The sequence below is a fragment of the Panthera uncia genome, chromosome D1, assembly GCF_023721935.1.
Source record: "Panthera uncia isolate 11264 chromosome D1, Puncia_PCG_1.0, whole genome shotgun sequence".
NCBI classification, from domain to species: Eukaryota; Metazoa; Chordata; class Mammalia; order Carnivora; family Felidae; genus Panthera; species Panthera uncia.
This window is the reverse complement of record NC_064808.1, coordinates 26,470,764-26,488,715: the sequence shown is the minus strand read 5'-3', so window position 1 is coordinate 26,488,715 and position 17,952 is coordinate 26,470,764. Positions and strand designations below refer to the sequence as shown.

At 38.2% G+C, this 17,952-nt stretch overlaps 1 protein-coding gene across 1 annotated transcript; it reads left to right on the top strand.

Moving 5' to 3' along the window:
• Positions 1–410: 410 nt before the first annotated feature.
• Positions 411–17,834, top strand: DEPDC7 (DEP domain containing 7). The gene is made up of 9 exons (XM_049648573.1): positions 411–854; positions 9,502–9,892; positions 11,721–11,848; positions 12,675–12,864; positions 15,072–15,283; positions 16,049–16,191; positions 16,378–16,503; positions 16,612–16,690; positions 17,470–17,834. Exons 1-9 carry the CDS (start codon positions 782–784, stop codon positions 17,661–17,663), a joined length of 1,536 nt encoding a protein of 511 aa, XP_049504530.1. The 5' UTR covers positions 411–781; the 3' UTR covers positions 17,664–17,834.
• Positions 17,835–17,952: the final 118 nt, after the last annotated feature.

The window sequence follows — 17,952 nt, the reverse complement described above, 5'->3', positions numbered from 1 at the left end:
TTCACTCCATTTTCATAGCAAACTCTGTCCCTATCCTCCTGACCCAGAGTTACTTTGGAGGAGGCACCGATTTTCTTTCCATGGCCAGCCAGATGCCCTCCTAACCATGACCTCTAAACATTGCTCTCCTGGGCCAGATAAAGATTTGTTTTTGTTGTTGTTGTTGTTATTTTTCAGAGAAGGATGCGTGAAAAATTCGACGCAAATACCATCGTGACATAATTTTAAGCATTAAAGTTTCAGGACCAAGTACTAAAATTCTTAACATGAATTAGTTTGTGTAATCTTCACAAAACTCTACGCCACAGGTGAGGGCACTCAGGCACAGAGCAATTAAGCAACTTGCTAAGCCTCAGAGCTCATCAACTGCGTGTCGTGGTTTGCACCCAGGTGGGCTAACTCCTGCTGGGGCGACGCTGAGTGGCGGTGGGATGGGAGTGCCGGCGCCGATCCGCGGCTCCCACACACAAATGCTCTTTACTTTGCTACCGCCCGCAACACAGCACAACGGTGCAGTCCGGGGCGGGGGTGGGTGCGGTGGGGCGCCCGGGGCCGGGGCCGAACCTTTTCCGCCCCCGCGGGCTGCAGGTTAGGCGCAGCTCCTGCAGGCACGTGACCAGTGTCGAGCGGCGCGCGGCGGCCAAGGCGGGCCGAGCCTGGCCGGGGGCGGGGCCTGACGGGAGCTCCGCCCCGTCCCGGGCCAGTTAACTGGCGGCCGGGGCGCGGGCGCGCACTTCGCCGTGCAGCGGTCGGAAGAGCTGGTGGCCTGGCAGCTACGGCTATGGCCACGGTGCGGGAGAAGGCGGCGGCTCTGAACTGTTCAGCTCTCCACAGCCCAGCGCAGAAGCCTCCAGGTAGGTGATGAAGACCCCTGTCCGGGACGTGTGGGGGTCACAGGGCGGGCTGGGGGGCTCAGGATGCGGTTCTTGCGCGAGGCTGGCACGCTGCCGGGTCCAGCGGGCTCCACGCAGCTGTGCCCCCTCGGGCTAGTGCCCAGGCTTGTCGGCGAATTGGCTCCCTCTCTCGCGGGTGGGCTGTAGCCGGCCGACCCTGCCGTCCTCACAGCCCAGCTTTCTACTTAGTCCCCAACTTGAACTTTGTTGCGCGCTTTTCAGTGGCCAGCTGCGTGCCAGGCGCTCTCACTAGGTCTCCAGATAGGCTCCACGTCGTTACTCGTAGAAAGTTTATCTGGACTTGTATGGCTCTTTGCCTTCTGTCTCAGCCACAAGCCTCGGCTCCACAGTATGGCCAGGAACCGAGCGCCTCTCTTGCCCGCTCTGTTCTCCAGACTTCCTGGGCTCTGTTCAACGGGCAGGACCTTGGCAAAAAAATATTTGTTCGTTAAGTTTTCTGGATAGGCAGTATTTCAGTGAATAGAAGTTTTGAACTCTTTTTAATGGCTACATGACATTAGGAGAGACGTTGATGAATTTCTGCCACGAGCTTAATCGTGGCTTGGCTTTGAGAGTAGTTTGCTTAGCCTCTTACTTTCTTTGAATGTCCAAACAAATGAATGGAATGGATGATAAGTTCTAAAAATCTGATCTTAGCATATTACAACTCAGTAAACAAACAAACCACAACAAACTATCCAGAGAACACTTGGCTCTTTTTTTTTTTTTTTTTTTTTTTTTTACTTTCTAGAGAAGTTACACCCCTACCCTCTTCTGCATCTGCTCTGTAGGGTGTTCTACAAATTGGTTCCCTATCTGACAAAAACTTTTCCTTTGGAAAATACCAACCAGTGAAACTGGCTCCTTCCTCAAGGTGACAGTAGTCAGTGAATTGACTTAGGTCAGATAGGTGCATCTCAGTGGCTCCAGTCTTGTGTTTGACTTATAATGACTAATGCCCCTTTTAATCTTCAAAATTCTAATGATAAATTGTGATGAGAACTACTTTAGGAATAATACTGACCTTATTCCCCAATTTAAAGGATTCAGATAAGCATATGATGGCTACATTCAGAATTTCTCTGTGTTTTACATTGTGAAAAGAGTTGTTTTATATTCATCACTTGAGAATTCAAAATCAAATCGTATTGGAAACAGACTTGGGAAATCTTTAGGCTTACTTTCTGAGAGAAAGAAATTGCCAAATTTTACATGATTAAAAACATGGCACGCTGTCTTCTCTAACAGCTGAAATACCAGTTCTGAGCTTTGGGCATTTGTGAACAGGTTCTTAGATGGCATAAGCGAACAAGTATTCAAAATTAAGTAGATGACTTTCAGAGGGAAGAGCTAAAGGGCTGGTTAGCAGATTTGAACACATGGAAAAGACCAGTGTCCTGCACAGCAGCACAGTGGGCAGAGAAAAGCCCACTGCCTTTTCTCATCTGTTTTGCTTGCTAGGGTTGGAACCCTACCTGTTAGCATTTGTTAATCCCTCTTACACCCTTTAGTTGCCTTCTCACAGTCCCAGGGAACACAGTAATAGGAGCCTGTGCTTCTTGGTTCCTTGCTATTTCCTTTCTGTATGCTCAGGCAAGCAGCTTTCTACTCTTAGTTCTCTACCTATTCGTAACTCTTCCACACCTTAAAGGGGCTGTAACAACCAGGGACCTGGTTTATGTAGAAGAAATAAATGCCATATGCTAACCTTCAGGACATACCTTAAAGATACTTGCCTTTTAATACAGATAAATAAGAAAGTGGCATGTTATCCTGTTTTCCTTTTATACTGTAACCCAATTCTCTGAATTCACCAGGTATCACTTTTCCAGGGAGCTCAAAGTACTTCCCATATGCTAGCTCATTAATCTGTGTGAATTAAAGTAGGGGCCAGTGCCTACTTGTATTGATAGTTCTTTTAACGTATTTTAAAATTGTTCTTATTAGAAGAGATTTCTTTTACATTCTTTACCTGCTTGCAACCTTCTTAGAGGCAGTCTCTGTCTTCAGCATGACATCTCTAATACTAAATAAGAGGAAAACAAACTTTGAACTATCAAAACCAATATGCAGTAAAAATGTTGTATATTGGTATCAGTGTATAGCAGCAGGCTTTTCCCACTTAGTTACAGCTGCCTATTTTAATACCCCAAACTCAGTTCTATACATTTATCTATTTTCATAAGGCTTTGGTTAATGTCCAATAGATGTAGTTCTTTTCCTTTGTCTTGAAAACTCTAATGTTTTAAAACCTCCTGAAAAAATTCTTAACATTATCTTAAATCCTAAATGACTTAGGATTTACATATTATTTTCTGATGAAGAGTTAAATCTTCTGGTATGTGACACATCTTGCCTTATCTGCTAACAGTCTTTATTTATTGAATACTGTTTGGAGCTTGACATCATCAGGTGAGGTGAATAGGTAAGGGATAAACTCTTTGAATGTAGGAACTCTGTCCCCTTAGTTCAGAGGAAGGAAGAAGAAAGATACCTTCCTTTTTTACTTTTTAAATAAATTTTTTAAATTTTAGAATAGACTTAATTTACAAAAAAGTCACGAAGTTAGTATATAGAGTTCCCATATGCTCTTTACTCATTTTCCCTTACTATTAACATCTTATATTAGAATTGTATATTTGTTGCAATTAATGAACGAGTGTTAATGCATTCTTATTATTAACTGAAGCCCATACTTTATTTAGAGTTCCTTAATTTTTGCTTAAGGTTCTTTCTCTGTTCAGGGATCCCAATCAGGTTTTTCCATTACATTGAGTCCTTAGGCTCTTCTAGATTGTAAGTAACCGTTTCCCACTTTGTTTTGAAATATACATCTGTTAGATGCTGGGTATTGACATATTGTCTCCTATGATCCTGATGGTAACAGAGATCAGTGCAACTAGGTCTCTTTTGCAACAGAAAAATAACCTTGTTTGCCCAAGATTGCATTATAGTAAATGATGGAGCCAAGAATAGAACCCAGGTATCTGGGACTCCAAAACTCATGCTTTTGTCTTACTCTTTGTATCCAGAGAAAGGAGGACTGTACGTCCTGCATTAACACAGGTTTTCATATGTAACTAGTGTTCACTTAACCCACAGTTTCTGAACTTTGGGCACTATTGACATTTTCTTCGTTGTGGGGGTTGGCCTGTGTTTAGCAGTGTCCCTAGGCCCTCTACTCACTAAATGCCAGTAGCACCAACCCCTCCTTTGCTTGTGACAACCAAGAATGGCTCCAGACATTGCCAAGTATCCAGTTGGGGTAAAATCATCCACTAAGAACCACAGCATTAACTCTCTTTTCAAAGTTTTTAGTAGTTGGCAATCATCTACAAGTATTGAATAACCAAATGTATTTTGTGAGGCAGTTTATAAGGCAATTAAATAATTTGAACTTTTGCAAACTGTAAGGACATTTGAAAAAAAAATAAGGCACTTACTTTTCACTGTTCAAGTTTGTGGAAAATTGCCTAACATGAACTATCTGAATTGTTTTGTTTTGTTTTGTTTCCCTGTGGGGTGGGGACAGTCTAATGCCTAGGAATAAAACGAGATCGTTACATGTTAATTTAGAAGTAGCATGTTTTGGGGGGTACCTGGGTGGCTCAGTTGGTTAAGTGTCAGACTTCTGCTCAGGTGATAACCTCGTGGTTTATGGGTTTGAGCCCCCAGTTGGCTCTGCACTGACTGTGGAGCCTGAAGCCTGGGTATTCTGCCCCTGCTCCCTTGTGCTCCCTCTGTGTCATTGTCTCTCAAAAATAAATAAACATAAAACAATTTTTTAAAGCATGTTTTAATAATTGTGTTTACCTTGCATCAGGATCCAGTTTTGTAATGTATGTATTGATCTTCTAACGGAGTTCAGTAATCCTTCGAATTTGAAGTGATGATAGAATTTGTTTTTGCCTTTAACACAAGCAGGGCCATGGTAGAGGTGCTGCACAGATCGTGGTTGAAGCTGATTATCCCTTTGTGACTTTTGAGTAAATGTAATTTCTTGACATATCTGCCTTATGGCTTGATTTTTAGGGAATTATTGTAACAACTTGTTTATTTAGTGTATATTTATAGAAATGAAGATGATTATCAGTAGTATTACAAACATATATCAGAGTTCAATATTAGAAATTTAACTTTTTTAGTCTTGGTAAATTCTTTTGGGTAGATTTCAAATACATGCAAAGAACAGGTCTTTGCCTTTGAAAAATAACTATTTTCAAACAAAAATGAATCTGCTTGAAAAGTGAATGTTAACTAGTCTAGATTTATATAGTGCTTAAGAGTATGTATAGTATATTATATATCTAGTTTAAAACAATTTCTGAGCCTCTTATTAGGCTCAGACATCTTCCAAAAAGCTTTGTATCTGATAAGGTCACATTTGTTCCTATGCTTCATTTCTTACCATATTTTATGTCGTGTTCAATGTCCATATCTAAGTGGAGATGGGGTAGAATTTCAATCTCTCAAATCCTATATTCAGCAGTTGAGACTGGAAACTAACCTTAAACACAGTGTTCCACTCTTGTATCAGTAAATGAAGAAACCAACCTATAGAGGTTAACTCTCTTATCCAAGGTTATCACAGCTGATCTCTAGACTCTTTGATCCTTTGGTCATGATGCTTTTAGAACATGCTTGACCAAATGTAAATTAAATAAGGAAGTTTCAAGGATGCAGATAGTGATGAATTTTAAAGAAATGTCTAGCTCATATGCTAGTGAGGGCTGGAGACAGGCTGAAATTCTGATTGCTAGATTTACAAAGCATTCATTGTATACTTCTGGTCTCTTGAATTCTGGTTGGAAGTTGCAGTAATTTGTCTTACTGGGCCATGGTCTGCTATACCAATATTCATTTCAGCTCTTAGATGATGATAAATAAGTTTCAAACCAGCATGTGGGGGACCTGTGTTCAACTGGTGAAGTCAGCATTAAAAAACAGGTTATCCTGGTGTGGGTTTTGGCACATTTACTTGTCAAGTCCAGGGTATATTATGTATTAAAGTATCTGTATGAACATGAGCTACTTTGGGTCTGTGGGTGGTGATGCTTGAGGGGAAATATCCCAGGATGCAATGGTAGGGAATTAATGGTCAGTGAGAACAGAGGGGACCTGAAAGGGCTGAATTGTATCATGCCTGGAGGACTCTGGAAACATTGTGTGGTTCATAGGTGCCTAGTATCCTGCTCTAACCTGTTCTTTAATCTTTTATACTGTGTTATCCAACCTGCAAAACTTCCTGATTTCCCATATTTAAGCAGCAAGTTAATATGGGGAAATTTATTCTTAACTCCCCGGTTGAAGATTAGCCTTTTCCATGTCGCTGAAACTGAGTGTCCCCTCCCTCCCACTCCATTCTGTGGTCTTGTTGATCTCAAATTAGTGACTCAGCCTTATTTTTTAGGATTTGTATACTTACCTACTTGTAGTTCAACTGTTAAGACTGATGTGTTTCAGATTTAACATTATTACCCAGAAGTCTATTTCAATCTACTTGAAAAGCACTCTGATCTCTACAAGTTCAAATCTTATTTTCCTTTCCTGTCCTACTCCTGCATACTGTGACTAGTATATATTATGGAATTTATGATATCCTCTATTTTAGGACTAATGAATACTGTATTTATTTAATGACTACTGTTTTTAAATATTTTTTAAATGTTTGTTTATTTTTGAGAGCAAGCACAAACGGGGGAGGGGCAGAAGGGGGAAGGGGAGACACAGAATCTGAAGCAGGCTCCAGGCTCTGAAATGTCAGCACGGAGCCCAGTGTGGGGCTCGAACCCATAAACTGTGAGGTCATGACCTGAGCTGAAGTTAGACGCTTAACCAACTGAGCTACCCAGGCACCCCTTGAATTTTGTTTTTATTTTTATTATTTTTTAAGTGTTTGTTTTTGAGAGAGAGAGAGTGCACGTGCAAGCATGGAAGGGGCAGAGAGAGAGGAAAGGGAATCCCAAACAGGCTCCACACTGAGTGTGGAGCCCGACCAACTTGGGGCTTGATCTCATGACTGTGAGATCATGACCTAAGCGGAAATCAAGAGTGGGATACTTAACCGACTGAGCCACCCAGGCGCTCCTCTGAAGTATCTTGAATTTTAAAATATAAAAACAGTCTTGCTGATTATTTTAAATGAACATTAAAGTAATTGGTAGATAGTTGAATTACCCATCTACTTTTGGTATTGGAAATATACAAATAAACAGTAAAGGGCTTTGTGTGTATGTCAGTAACTTAAATAGTGAAGATGTTCAAATTTCTAGTAGCTACAAAATGGCACTGCAAGTGGATACAGTGTGATGGTTCACTGTGGTTCTTTTATGTATTATAATACAAAAGACGAATTCCAGATGACCCACTTAAAATTTATGACCCTAGTGCATTAAGTGGAGTTTTAATGTCTTTCAGGAACTTATCTTTGCTTTCATCTTATACCTTCTATTTTATCTAAACATGCAGGAAGAGAATTTCAGGTAGCAGTTTCTGTAATTATAATTCTCTTATTCCTTAGAGTTGTAGTGATACAGAGTTTTCCTTTTTACATGACCTTAAGGGAAGTAGTAAGTTTTCAACTTCTCTGTCAGAGAATCCTAAAAATAAAGGAAGTGATCCACTTAACAAAAATAGAGGCTTAAAAATTAGAACCACTGAATATTCAGAGCATCATTGAAAATTGTAACACATAAAAAGGCACAGTCTGTGTTTATGTAAAAAGAGAGCAAGCCACCCAGCCACCAAGCTTATGATTAGCTAGACTCTGTTCCATCAGCTTATTAAACGAAGGTCTGTGTTTTCCTTTTTATTGTTTCTCCTTTTCTTTGTAGTTTTGCCAAATACCAGTTTATTAAAATCAGGAAAAACATGATAAATCTTTGAAAGCATGTTTTCTGTTTCCTGTCTTGCTGAAACCTTGCTTTATCTCTGCTTTTCCTATCTTTGTGGTAGGTTGTAAGCTCCTATCAGGCAGGAACCAGTTTTCCCTGTTACAAAGTGCTTAACTCCTAAGCCTGCATAGTAGGAAGCTTTAAAAATATTAGTTTAGGGGCGCCTGGGTGGCTTAGTCGGTTAAGCGTCCGACTTCGGCTCAGGTCACGATCTCACGGTCCGTGAGTTTGAGCCCCGCGTCAGGCTCTGGGCTGATGGCTCAGAGCCTGGAGCCTGCTTCCCATTCTGTGTCTCCCTCTCTCTCTGCCCCTCCCCCGTTCATGCTCTGTCTCTCTGTGTCTCAAAAATAAATAAACGTTCAAAAAAATTTATAAAAAAAAATATTAGTTTATTCCAACTGCTGTGTGTATGTATGTCTATAATTTTACATCTATTTACTGATAAATGCTTTAAAATCATATAGACCATGAACCAAATTCCAATACCATCTCTTACAGTATAATGTTTGGAAGTTACATTTAACCTCTGCGAATCTATTTTGCTTCTCTGAGATTATATCTACCTCATACGGTTGCTAATGTTGTAATGTAATTCATAAGGCACTTAATAGAGTTCCTTACACGTAATTGGTAACTGCCACAAGGTCCTACTTGATACCCCACCCCAAAGACCATTTCCACTCTCCTCTGATCTCATTTCCTACTGTTCTTTCCCTGGCTACCCACCTTGGGCATGCTGGCCTTGTTCCTCCTCTCCTGGCCAAACACACTCGGTTTCTAGAGCCTTTGCTCTTTCTGTTCTCTTTCCCCAAATATCTCCACAGCTTGCTTCCTGGTTTTACTCCAGCTTCTGCTCAGAAATCACCTTGTCAGATCTTTCCTGACATCCATCTGAAATAGTGTTCTTTCCTCACCAGGCTTTATTTTTCTTGTTAGCATTCATATAACATGTACATATTGTCTGTATCTTCCCACAAAGTATAAGTCCATGTAAACAGGGATTTGATTTTCCTCACCTTTGTATCCTAACATGTAGGACAGCGTTCAGCATATAGTAGGCACTACATTTTAAATGAGTTGCTACTAATTAAAATTTCAGTAATAAGCTGACCTCATAATTGTTCCTTAGTAATAACTTTGGAAATTGCTACTTTTTTAAAGTTTATTTTACTTATTTTTGAGAGAGGGAATAGAGGGAGGGGCAGAGAGAGAGAGAGAGAGAGAGAGAGAGAGAGAGAGAGAGAATATCCCAGGCAGGCTCCATGCCACCAGCGCAGAGCCTGACGTGGAGCTTGAACTCACGAACCCGTGAGATCATTACTTGAGCTGAAACCAAGAGTTGGATGTTTAACCAACTGAGCCACCCAGGCTCCCCTGAAATGGCTCCTTTTTTTTTTTTAATGTTTATTTTTTTTTATTTAAAAAAAATTTTTTTTTAATGTTTATTTTTGACAGAGAGAGACAGAGCATGAGCGGGGAGGGGCAGAGAGAGAGGGAGACACAGAATCTGAAGCAGGCTCCAGGCTCTGAGCTGTCAGCAAAGAGCCTGACACAGGGCTCGAACCCACAGACAGCATGATCATGACCTGAGCTGAAGTCGGACGTTTAACCGACTGAGCCACCCAGGTGCCCCTGAAATGGCTATTTTTTTGTTTAAGGATTGCTTAGACCTTATTATAAATGAACAAGGTTACTCTGCGTTTTTCCCATTCCAGGTTTCAGCGTGGCCCAGAAACCATTCGGAGCCACCTATGTGTGGAGCAGCATTATAAACACTCTTCAAACACAGGTGGAGGTGAAAAAACGAAGACACCATTTAAAAAGACACAATGACTGCTTTGTTGGTTCAGAAGCTGTGGATGTCATTTTTTCTCACCTAATTCAGAATAAATATTTTGGTGATGTAGATATTCCTCGGGCCAAAGTGGTAAGAGTGTGTCAAGCACTTATGGACTACAAAGTATTTGAAGCAGTTCCAACCAAAGTCTTTGGAAAAGACAAAAAACCTACATTTGAAGATAGTAGTTGCAGCCTTTATAGATTCACAACCATACCTAACCAAGACAGTCAATTAGGCAAAGAGAATAAACTATGTTCACCTTCCAGGTTAGTATATAATGTTAGATTATCCTGGGGGTATTGGCAGGATATCATCTACTTTTTAGCAACAGGCTGAATGATTTTATATTATTTTGGAAACCATAAATGAGACTAAAATCTGGGTCTGTGGGTAAATTTGATAAAATACAGTGAACTTTTGTTTATTCAGTATCTCCTGGAATTCTTGCTTGTTCATATTTTATATCTAGCAGAAACAATCAACAAACTTTGATTTTTCTGCTTCAAGTTACAATTATAGCGTAAAAGTATGTTAGTTTATGCACAAAGTGGTATGAGAACAGAAAATGTGAAGGTGGGCAGGTAAGTTATCACTAGAATCTAGGAAATGGCAGATGTGAAGTATGAAAGGCATGTGGGACCCGGAGTGCGGAGAGTTTCATATGACTTGAGTTTGCAATCGATCATACAGATGTTGGGGAGGCCACAAAAAAATGACATTATATTTTAGAAAGGTCATCCTGGTGGCCATCTGGACATCCTAATGGGGAGAGCTAGTTAGGAATCTATTGCAGTATTGCAGTCTATAGACGGGGGTGAAGTGGGGATTGTGGTGAAGAGGGAATCAATTAAAGGGAGACTGGGGGACAGAATTGTAGAACCCAGTGACTGAAATGGATGAATGTGATAAGTACATAATTAACTTATTTGTCATGAAGTAAAATGTTTCCCTTTTATTTCCTTGAGCTAAACTGTGTAGAGGGGACCATGCAACTGAAGCCTTATAATTCAGATCTGACCTAAAGAGTTTTAGTCTTCCCGACTTTCAATTATTTTTAGTGTATTGTGTATCAGATATTGTGTATTTTTAATGTCTTTAGTGTATCAAATATTTTAATGTATTAACTTTCAAAACTTTATATTTAAAAGATGATAAAATTACCTCTAAATATAGGAAGGAGATATGAGGGTGAGATAGGGCAAAATCCCTGCTTTCCAGATACAGGTCCACATACTTTATCTGAAACCTTTGGGGCTATATGCATTTAGCAATTTGGAGCTTTGGAGATCTTAAAAAGATACTTTTGTATATAGACCATATGTTTGGTAACAGTCCTGGAGGGATCCTGGGCAGCATCTGGTAACCGAAGGTATTAGTATTTCTTCAGTAAACAAAATACTCCTCTAACTGGGAGAAGGAAAGGCTATGATAGTCTCAGGTTAGCTTTTGCCATCATATGAGTTCTGAATAAACTTTAGATTTTTCACAGCTTTTTGGGTTTGAGAATTGTGGGTAAAGGATTATCAGCTCTGTATTTGGAAAATGATGAGCACTATCCACCCCAGAAATAGACATAACTGATAAAAAACAGCATAATAAAGTTTGATTACGTTCTAAAATAGGAGACCAAAATTTTAATCATCAAATTACTTAAATCTAAATGTTCAGGGGTGCCTGGGTGGCTCAGTTGGTTAAGCGTCTGACTTTGGCTCAGGTCATGATCTCGCGGTTCGTGAGTTCCAGCCCCATGTCGGGCTCTGTGCTGACAGCTCAGAGCCTGGAGCCTGCTTCGGATTCTGTGTCTCCGTCTCTCTCTGCCCCTCCCCCACTTGTGCTCTGTCTCTCTCTATCAAAAATAAATAAAATGTAAAAAAAAATTTAAAAAAACATCTAAATGTTCAAAGGAGAATTTAGAGTGTGTGTATTTAGACTTGAGAAAGAAGGTGCATGTTTTTGTATTCTGTTGTTAGAATTTGCATTTGTTTTGTTTTTGTTCTGAACTAAATAAACTTTGTAGAAACTCTTAGCTTTCTAACAGTAAGATATTTCTCTGGGCTTACTACTAAACATTAATTTAAAAAAAATTCATTTTAGGTATTCAGATGCATTATTTAAGTCATCTGATTCCAAATCGGCAAGTTTAGAGGATCTCTGGGAAAATCTGAGTTTAAAGCCTGCTAACTACCCTCACATAAACATGTCTACAACCTTGTCTCCACAAGGTAAGTAAAGATGATACAAGCAAGAAATACAGAAGACCAACTTCAGATAAAGTTAGTTATTTAAAACTTTTCAGTCTTAACCTTTATTAGAATTTAAATATTCAAACCACAAAGAAAGAGCACACTGTGTATTAAAGCTGTTTATATTAAGTTTTAACAGAGGTCTATTATCTTTAACAAATAGATCAGTGTTGCAATTCTTGAACACTGACTTTTGTCCTATCAGCTGGCAGAGGTTCAAATCTGCAGTGTTTTGCGTGCAGATTTTTATTTATTTAAAATATGCTCTCAGATATTTCTTTCTCTAACATTTTATTAGGCTAAATAAAATTTTGAAAATTACATTATTAATGTTTAACATTAACAGAACTCTTATGTTCTTCCTGGTCTTTGGCAAAGGATTGTAGACTCATGACCGATTTCCACCTTCCCTCCCCCATCCTAGTTGTGGAAACCCTGAGTGGAATAATCTGCAGCCAATAGTTTCAAACCAGTTTTCAGATTGAATAATGAATCATTCTTTCTTCCAAAGTCCTTATTAACATGTTATATGACTTGATCTCTTATCTCTGCCATATTGCTTTTTACAGTACAAGAATGAAAAGAATTCCTGTTGTCCAAGTCTGTTCTCCTACACTTTAAACAAATCTTGAATTGTTTTTATTTTCTCATAAGAAACCACTTCATAAGATTGACTTTTTTCCCTTTCCTTTTTTTTTTTTTTTTTTTTTGCCACAAACTTCTACCTTAGACTTGCCTAGACAAATACTGTGGTGAGCATTTAATAAATATTGTTACTTTTTACCTTGTCATTTTTCCTGTGTAGTTATTAATGAAGTATGGCAAGAAGAAACAATTGGACGTCTGCTGCAGCTTGTAGACCTTCCACTTCTTGACTCTTTACTCAAACAGCAAGAGGTTGTATCTAAAGTTCCTCAGCCTAAGAGGCAACCTGACTTGATCAACAACAGTAACTATCTGGATCGAGGGATTCTCAAGGCTTATAGTGACTCTCAGTATGTGGAAATACATCCATCTAATAATTTGAGTGTGTTTTTAGGAAGATTATAGATAATGATTTGAAGATAATCCTTTGAGTTCTGTCCACAGGATCAGAGAGATGCATTAGTCAATTGATAATTATCAGTACTTGGGAAAGTGAAGAACAAAATTACCTTGGTCAAAATTAGAAACAGATTTAATTTTCCTTATTTTTTATATTCATTTTTGTTTCACACATACCTTCACTTGCGCATCAAGTGAAGAAGATGATTATGTTCCATCTTCTCTCTGTTAAAATGTAGGGCAGCACTGGGGGTTGTATGGAAACCAATTTGACAATAAGTTTCATATTAGGAAAAAATAAAAGGAAAAAAAATAAATGGAATAACACAATATAAAAAAAATTTTTTTAAATGTAGGGCTCTCTGGTCTTCAAAGGGCTTGGAACAAAATTAACAGATTTGGCAAATTCTCAGAATCCTTTGCCTACCTATATTTTTATACTTCTCCAGAATATCTTGAATATGTATTTTTAATTGTTTTGTTAAAGAAATATAATGAAAGTAACTCTTGTTCTCATATCTGACCATTATTCTTCCAAATATAAATCTTAAGGTATGAAGGCTTCACTTCAGGTGCTAAGGGAAATATGATATTTTTTTTTCCTTAAGGAAGAGTTCTGTATTCCTTATAACTTTGAAACTCTTCTCCTAAGTAAAACTATCACATGTTAAAATCTTGTATTTTTTTGTTTCTTATAGCTTATTTAATTTTTAATTATTTTTGCCTTAGCAGATAGCATTCAGTAGTTAGGGAGATAGAAATGTTTCAAAGGAATGCAACTTACATTTTCAGTACTTCATAAGTTCTACAGTCCAATGAACTATTAACAGTTGAATGTCAAAAGGTAGTTTAAAACCTTATGCAAAAAGCAGTTAATCCCAACATACTAGTTATTGACTCTGTGTATACAATAGGAGGCTTATTAATCAATAAGAATTTTAGAGTTAAAAAAGATTAAATCCTACATAATTCTTTAAAAAAAAAAAGAATTTAAATCCTATTTCTACAATCTAAAGTAACATGAAAACATTTTTTATTTTATTTTATTTTGGGAGAGAGCGAGCGCGTGGGACAGAGGGAGAGAGAGAGAATCCCAAGCAGGCTCCACACTGTCAATGTGAGATCATGACCTGAGCCAAAATCAAGAGTCATCTGCTTAACCAACTGAGCTACCCAAGTGCCCCTGAAAACATTTTATAATTACCTTAAATTTTAAATACAGAGTTAGAAACTGTGTTAAAAATGACCTTAAAAGGGGCGCCTGGGTGGCTCAGTTGGTTAAGCGTCCAACTCTTGGTTTCGGCTCAGGTCATGATCTCATGGTTCATGGGTTCAAGCCCCACGTCAGGCTCTGTGCTGACAGCATGGAGCCTGCCTGGGATTGTCTCCCTCTCTCTCTGCCCCTCCCCTGCTCGCTCTCTCTCTCTCTCTCTCTCTCTCAAAAATAAATAAACATTAAAAAAAAAAAAATGACCTTAAAGATCATCTAGCTGCATTTTACCATTAACTTGATGAAGCTGATGCCCAGAAGGGTGACTTGACCTGTCCGATATAGTGCACCTGAGTGGTGACAGAATTAGTTGTCCTGAGTTCATGGCAGTGGAGTGCATGATTTTTTAAAAACTATATATAAAATACATATGTACATTAACAAGTTGAATACTAAAAGCTATTCATTCTATTTTTTGAACTGTAGCATTTTTCTGAAGTTACCCAGCTGGCATTTTATTAGAAGTAGAAATTAATATTTAATTATTTTGAAACCCTACCTTATCTTCCTCTATTCTCTCCTAGCCAAAGTGTGAGATGATTGATCACACACAGAGCTGTGGGACCCTGAGCATGTAACTCAGAGTTTCTGGGCCTCTGTTATAAATTTCAAGAGTAGACTTTGAATTTTGATGTCCTTCTTAGTTTATATTGTAGTGGATAGCTTCTGTTTTCCCTTCAAAAGAAAAAAAGAAAAAGAGAGAAGACCTATTAAGCCAAGCTTTTGGTCTGTGATACATGATCTACCAATATTTTAAAAAGAATTACATGTATCTTTAAGGGTATAGAAATCTATCTTCATGGCAGACTTGAGATAGGTAGTAAGTACTGTGTGTACATTTGTTGCTTTTTTGCTTTTTAAAATAAAATAATTCTTTTTTCCCCATAGGGAAGATGAATGGCTGTCTGCAGCAACTGACTGCTTAGAATACCTTCCTGATCAGATGGTGGTGGACATAAGCAGAAACTTTCCTGAGCAACCAGATAGGATAGACCTAGTGAAAGAACTTCTGTTTGATGCCATTGGCAAATATTACAGTAGTAGGGAACCTCTGTTAAATCATTTATCTGATGTTCATAATGGCATTGCAGAACTCTTAGGTAAGTAAGAGCTTACTGGATCCTGGAATGTGTCTTTTGGAAAAAACAGGAAGAAGTTAATTATCCTCAGAATTAACCAAAATGGCACTACTTCAGGCTGGGAGTGGATCTGGATTAATCCATGGAAAGTATGTTTATTCCAAAACTTCTAGGGCTGATTTGGAAAGAGGCTTTAATAAGCTGTAAAGTTACGCAGGAACTTCTGTTGGCACAGGAGAATGCTACCCTCATTCACTGGAAGTTTAATAAGTACAGCGTGGTAGTTCTCTTCTGTAGAAAGCACACCAACATCACCACTCTTCCCACTCCGTTCTCTTCAAAATGGCAGACACTCTGTCCCTCTACCAATGAGCCAGACTGTTCCTCATGGTTTGTTGAAAACAAATCGGGGGTTTCAGAGAATCCTGTCTATTTTTCTCAGGTAGAGTTGGATACATCAGTACTTTACACATAGTGTACACTTGAAATGTATTGAATTAATGAAAAGCAGGCTGGGAATTTATTTTCAAAGCCAAGAATTTGATACAACATCCTAAGATTGTTAATTTTGACAAGGATTTAGTGAATGAGTTGTCAATTTGAGAACAGGCTGTCTTGAAGGTTGGTATTGGTCATTTATTGTAATTCCTTGTCTTTTTGTTTTGTTTTGCTTTTGAAAATAATTTTGAATAAGTTTACTGTTTAACTTAAGCTTTAACTTGAATTTTGTTCCTTTAATAGTCCCTTTTGGTCAAAATTAAAAGCCGTTTTTTCTTTTGGCTGAAGTGAATGGGAAGACTGAAATAGCATTAGAAGCTACTCAGCTCTTTCTAAAGCTTTTGGATTCCCAAAATAGAGAAGAATTTAGAAGACTACTGTATTTCATGGCTGTTGCAGCACATCCTTCTGAATTTAAATTACAGAAAGAAGTAAGTCTTTCGTCTAAATGTTAATTGCATTCAGTAGCCTTAATACTTACAGGATGCACATGTCAGATTATTTTACATTGGCACCAAGTATGCTGAAATGAATAGCTATTAATACTTAATATTGCCTTTTATATTAAATTTAGTTCAAATATACACTATTGGGTGTGTTTTGTTTTATTTTTATAGAGCGACAACCGAATGGTTGTGAAAAGGATATTCTCAAAAGCTATTGTTGACAATAAAAATTTATCCAAAGGCAAAACTGATCTTCTGGTACTCTTTTTAATGGATCATCAAAAAGATGTTTTTAAGGTAAAATTCTGAAAGTAGTTAAATTGAGCTTATGTAATAGATCACTAGATTGCAATGCATTTGAATAATGTCCCATGTCCCTCCTCTTTTTTTTTTTTTTTTTTAAAGATTCCAGGAACTCTACATAAAATTGTTAGTGTTAAGCTCATGGCCATTCAGAAAGGAAGAGATCCAAATAGAGATACAGGTAATCTGAGAAATAGTATTTTCATGATCTTTCAAAGCTAAATTCCTAGTATTTATTTGAAAGTCTTGCTGTAAGTAGTTGCACTTTAATTTCAATTAAACTTTAAACTCCTTGGAGTTATCCAGACTTGGCAGAGACCCTCCTTATGTCAAAAAGTAACTTGACCTGGGGAGCCTGGGTGGCTCAGTCAGTCAGTCAAGCATCTTACTCTTGACTTAGGCTGGGGTCATGATCTCGTGGTTTGTGAGTTCGAGCCCTGTATCAGGCTCTGTGCTGACAGCACGGAGCTTGCTTGGGATTCTCTGCCTCTGTCTCCTTGCCCCTTCATGACTTGTGCTCTCTCTCTCTCTCTCTCTCTCTCTCTCTCAAAAATAAACTTAAAAGGGGCGCCTGGGTGGCGCAGTCGGTTAAGCGTCCGACTTCAGCCAGGTCACGATCTCACGGTCCGTGAGTTCGAGCCCCGCGTCGGGCTCTGGGCTGATGGCTCGGAGCCTGGAGCCTGTTTCCGATTCTGTGTCTCCCTCTCTCTCTGCCCCTCCCCCGTTCATGCTCTGTCTCTCTCTGTCTCAAAAATAAATAAAAAACGTTGAAAAAAAAAAAAATTAAAAAAAATAAACTTAAAAAAAAAAAATAACCAGGGTTAGAAAGTCAGCAGTGCTTAGCATCTTCATTGCATTTTAAAAACTGGGGAATAAAAATAGAAATGTGAAAATATTATTTTTTTAGTTAAATCTGAGGAATAGATTCATTAATTGAACTTTTTACTTTTAAACTTGAAGGATATATATATTGCCAGAGAATTGATCAAAGTGATTATTCTGACTATACACAGAAGACAACTAAGGATGAACTAATGAATTTACTAAAAACTATTGATGAGGATTCAAAACTATCTGCCAAAGAGAAGAAAAAATTGCTAGGTCAGTTCTACAAGTGTCATCCAGACATCTTTATTGAGTATTTTGGAGACTGAGTTTTTTAATGTCTGTGTATAAATTATGTATTTTAAGAATAAATTATGTATCCCAAATACCTAATCACATTTGTAATCTTGGGTGTTCTAAATATGAAATTGTACTTAATAAAATGTTTTTTGTATAAACTGAGTCTTAGATGGTGTATTGCTGTTAAGTATTGACCTGTTTAGGGTGAGTTGATTTATAATTACTCTGCCCAATACTTTATAGAACATCATAGGAATATAATGATATGACATTGCAGTGTTTACATAACAGTATTAAATAGTAAGGAAGTCTAATTAA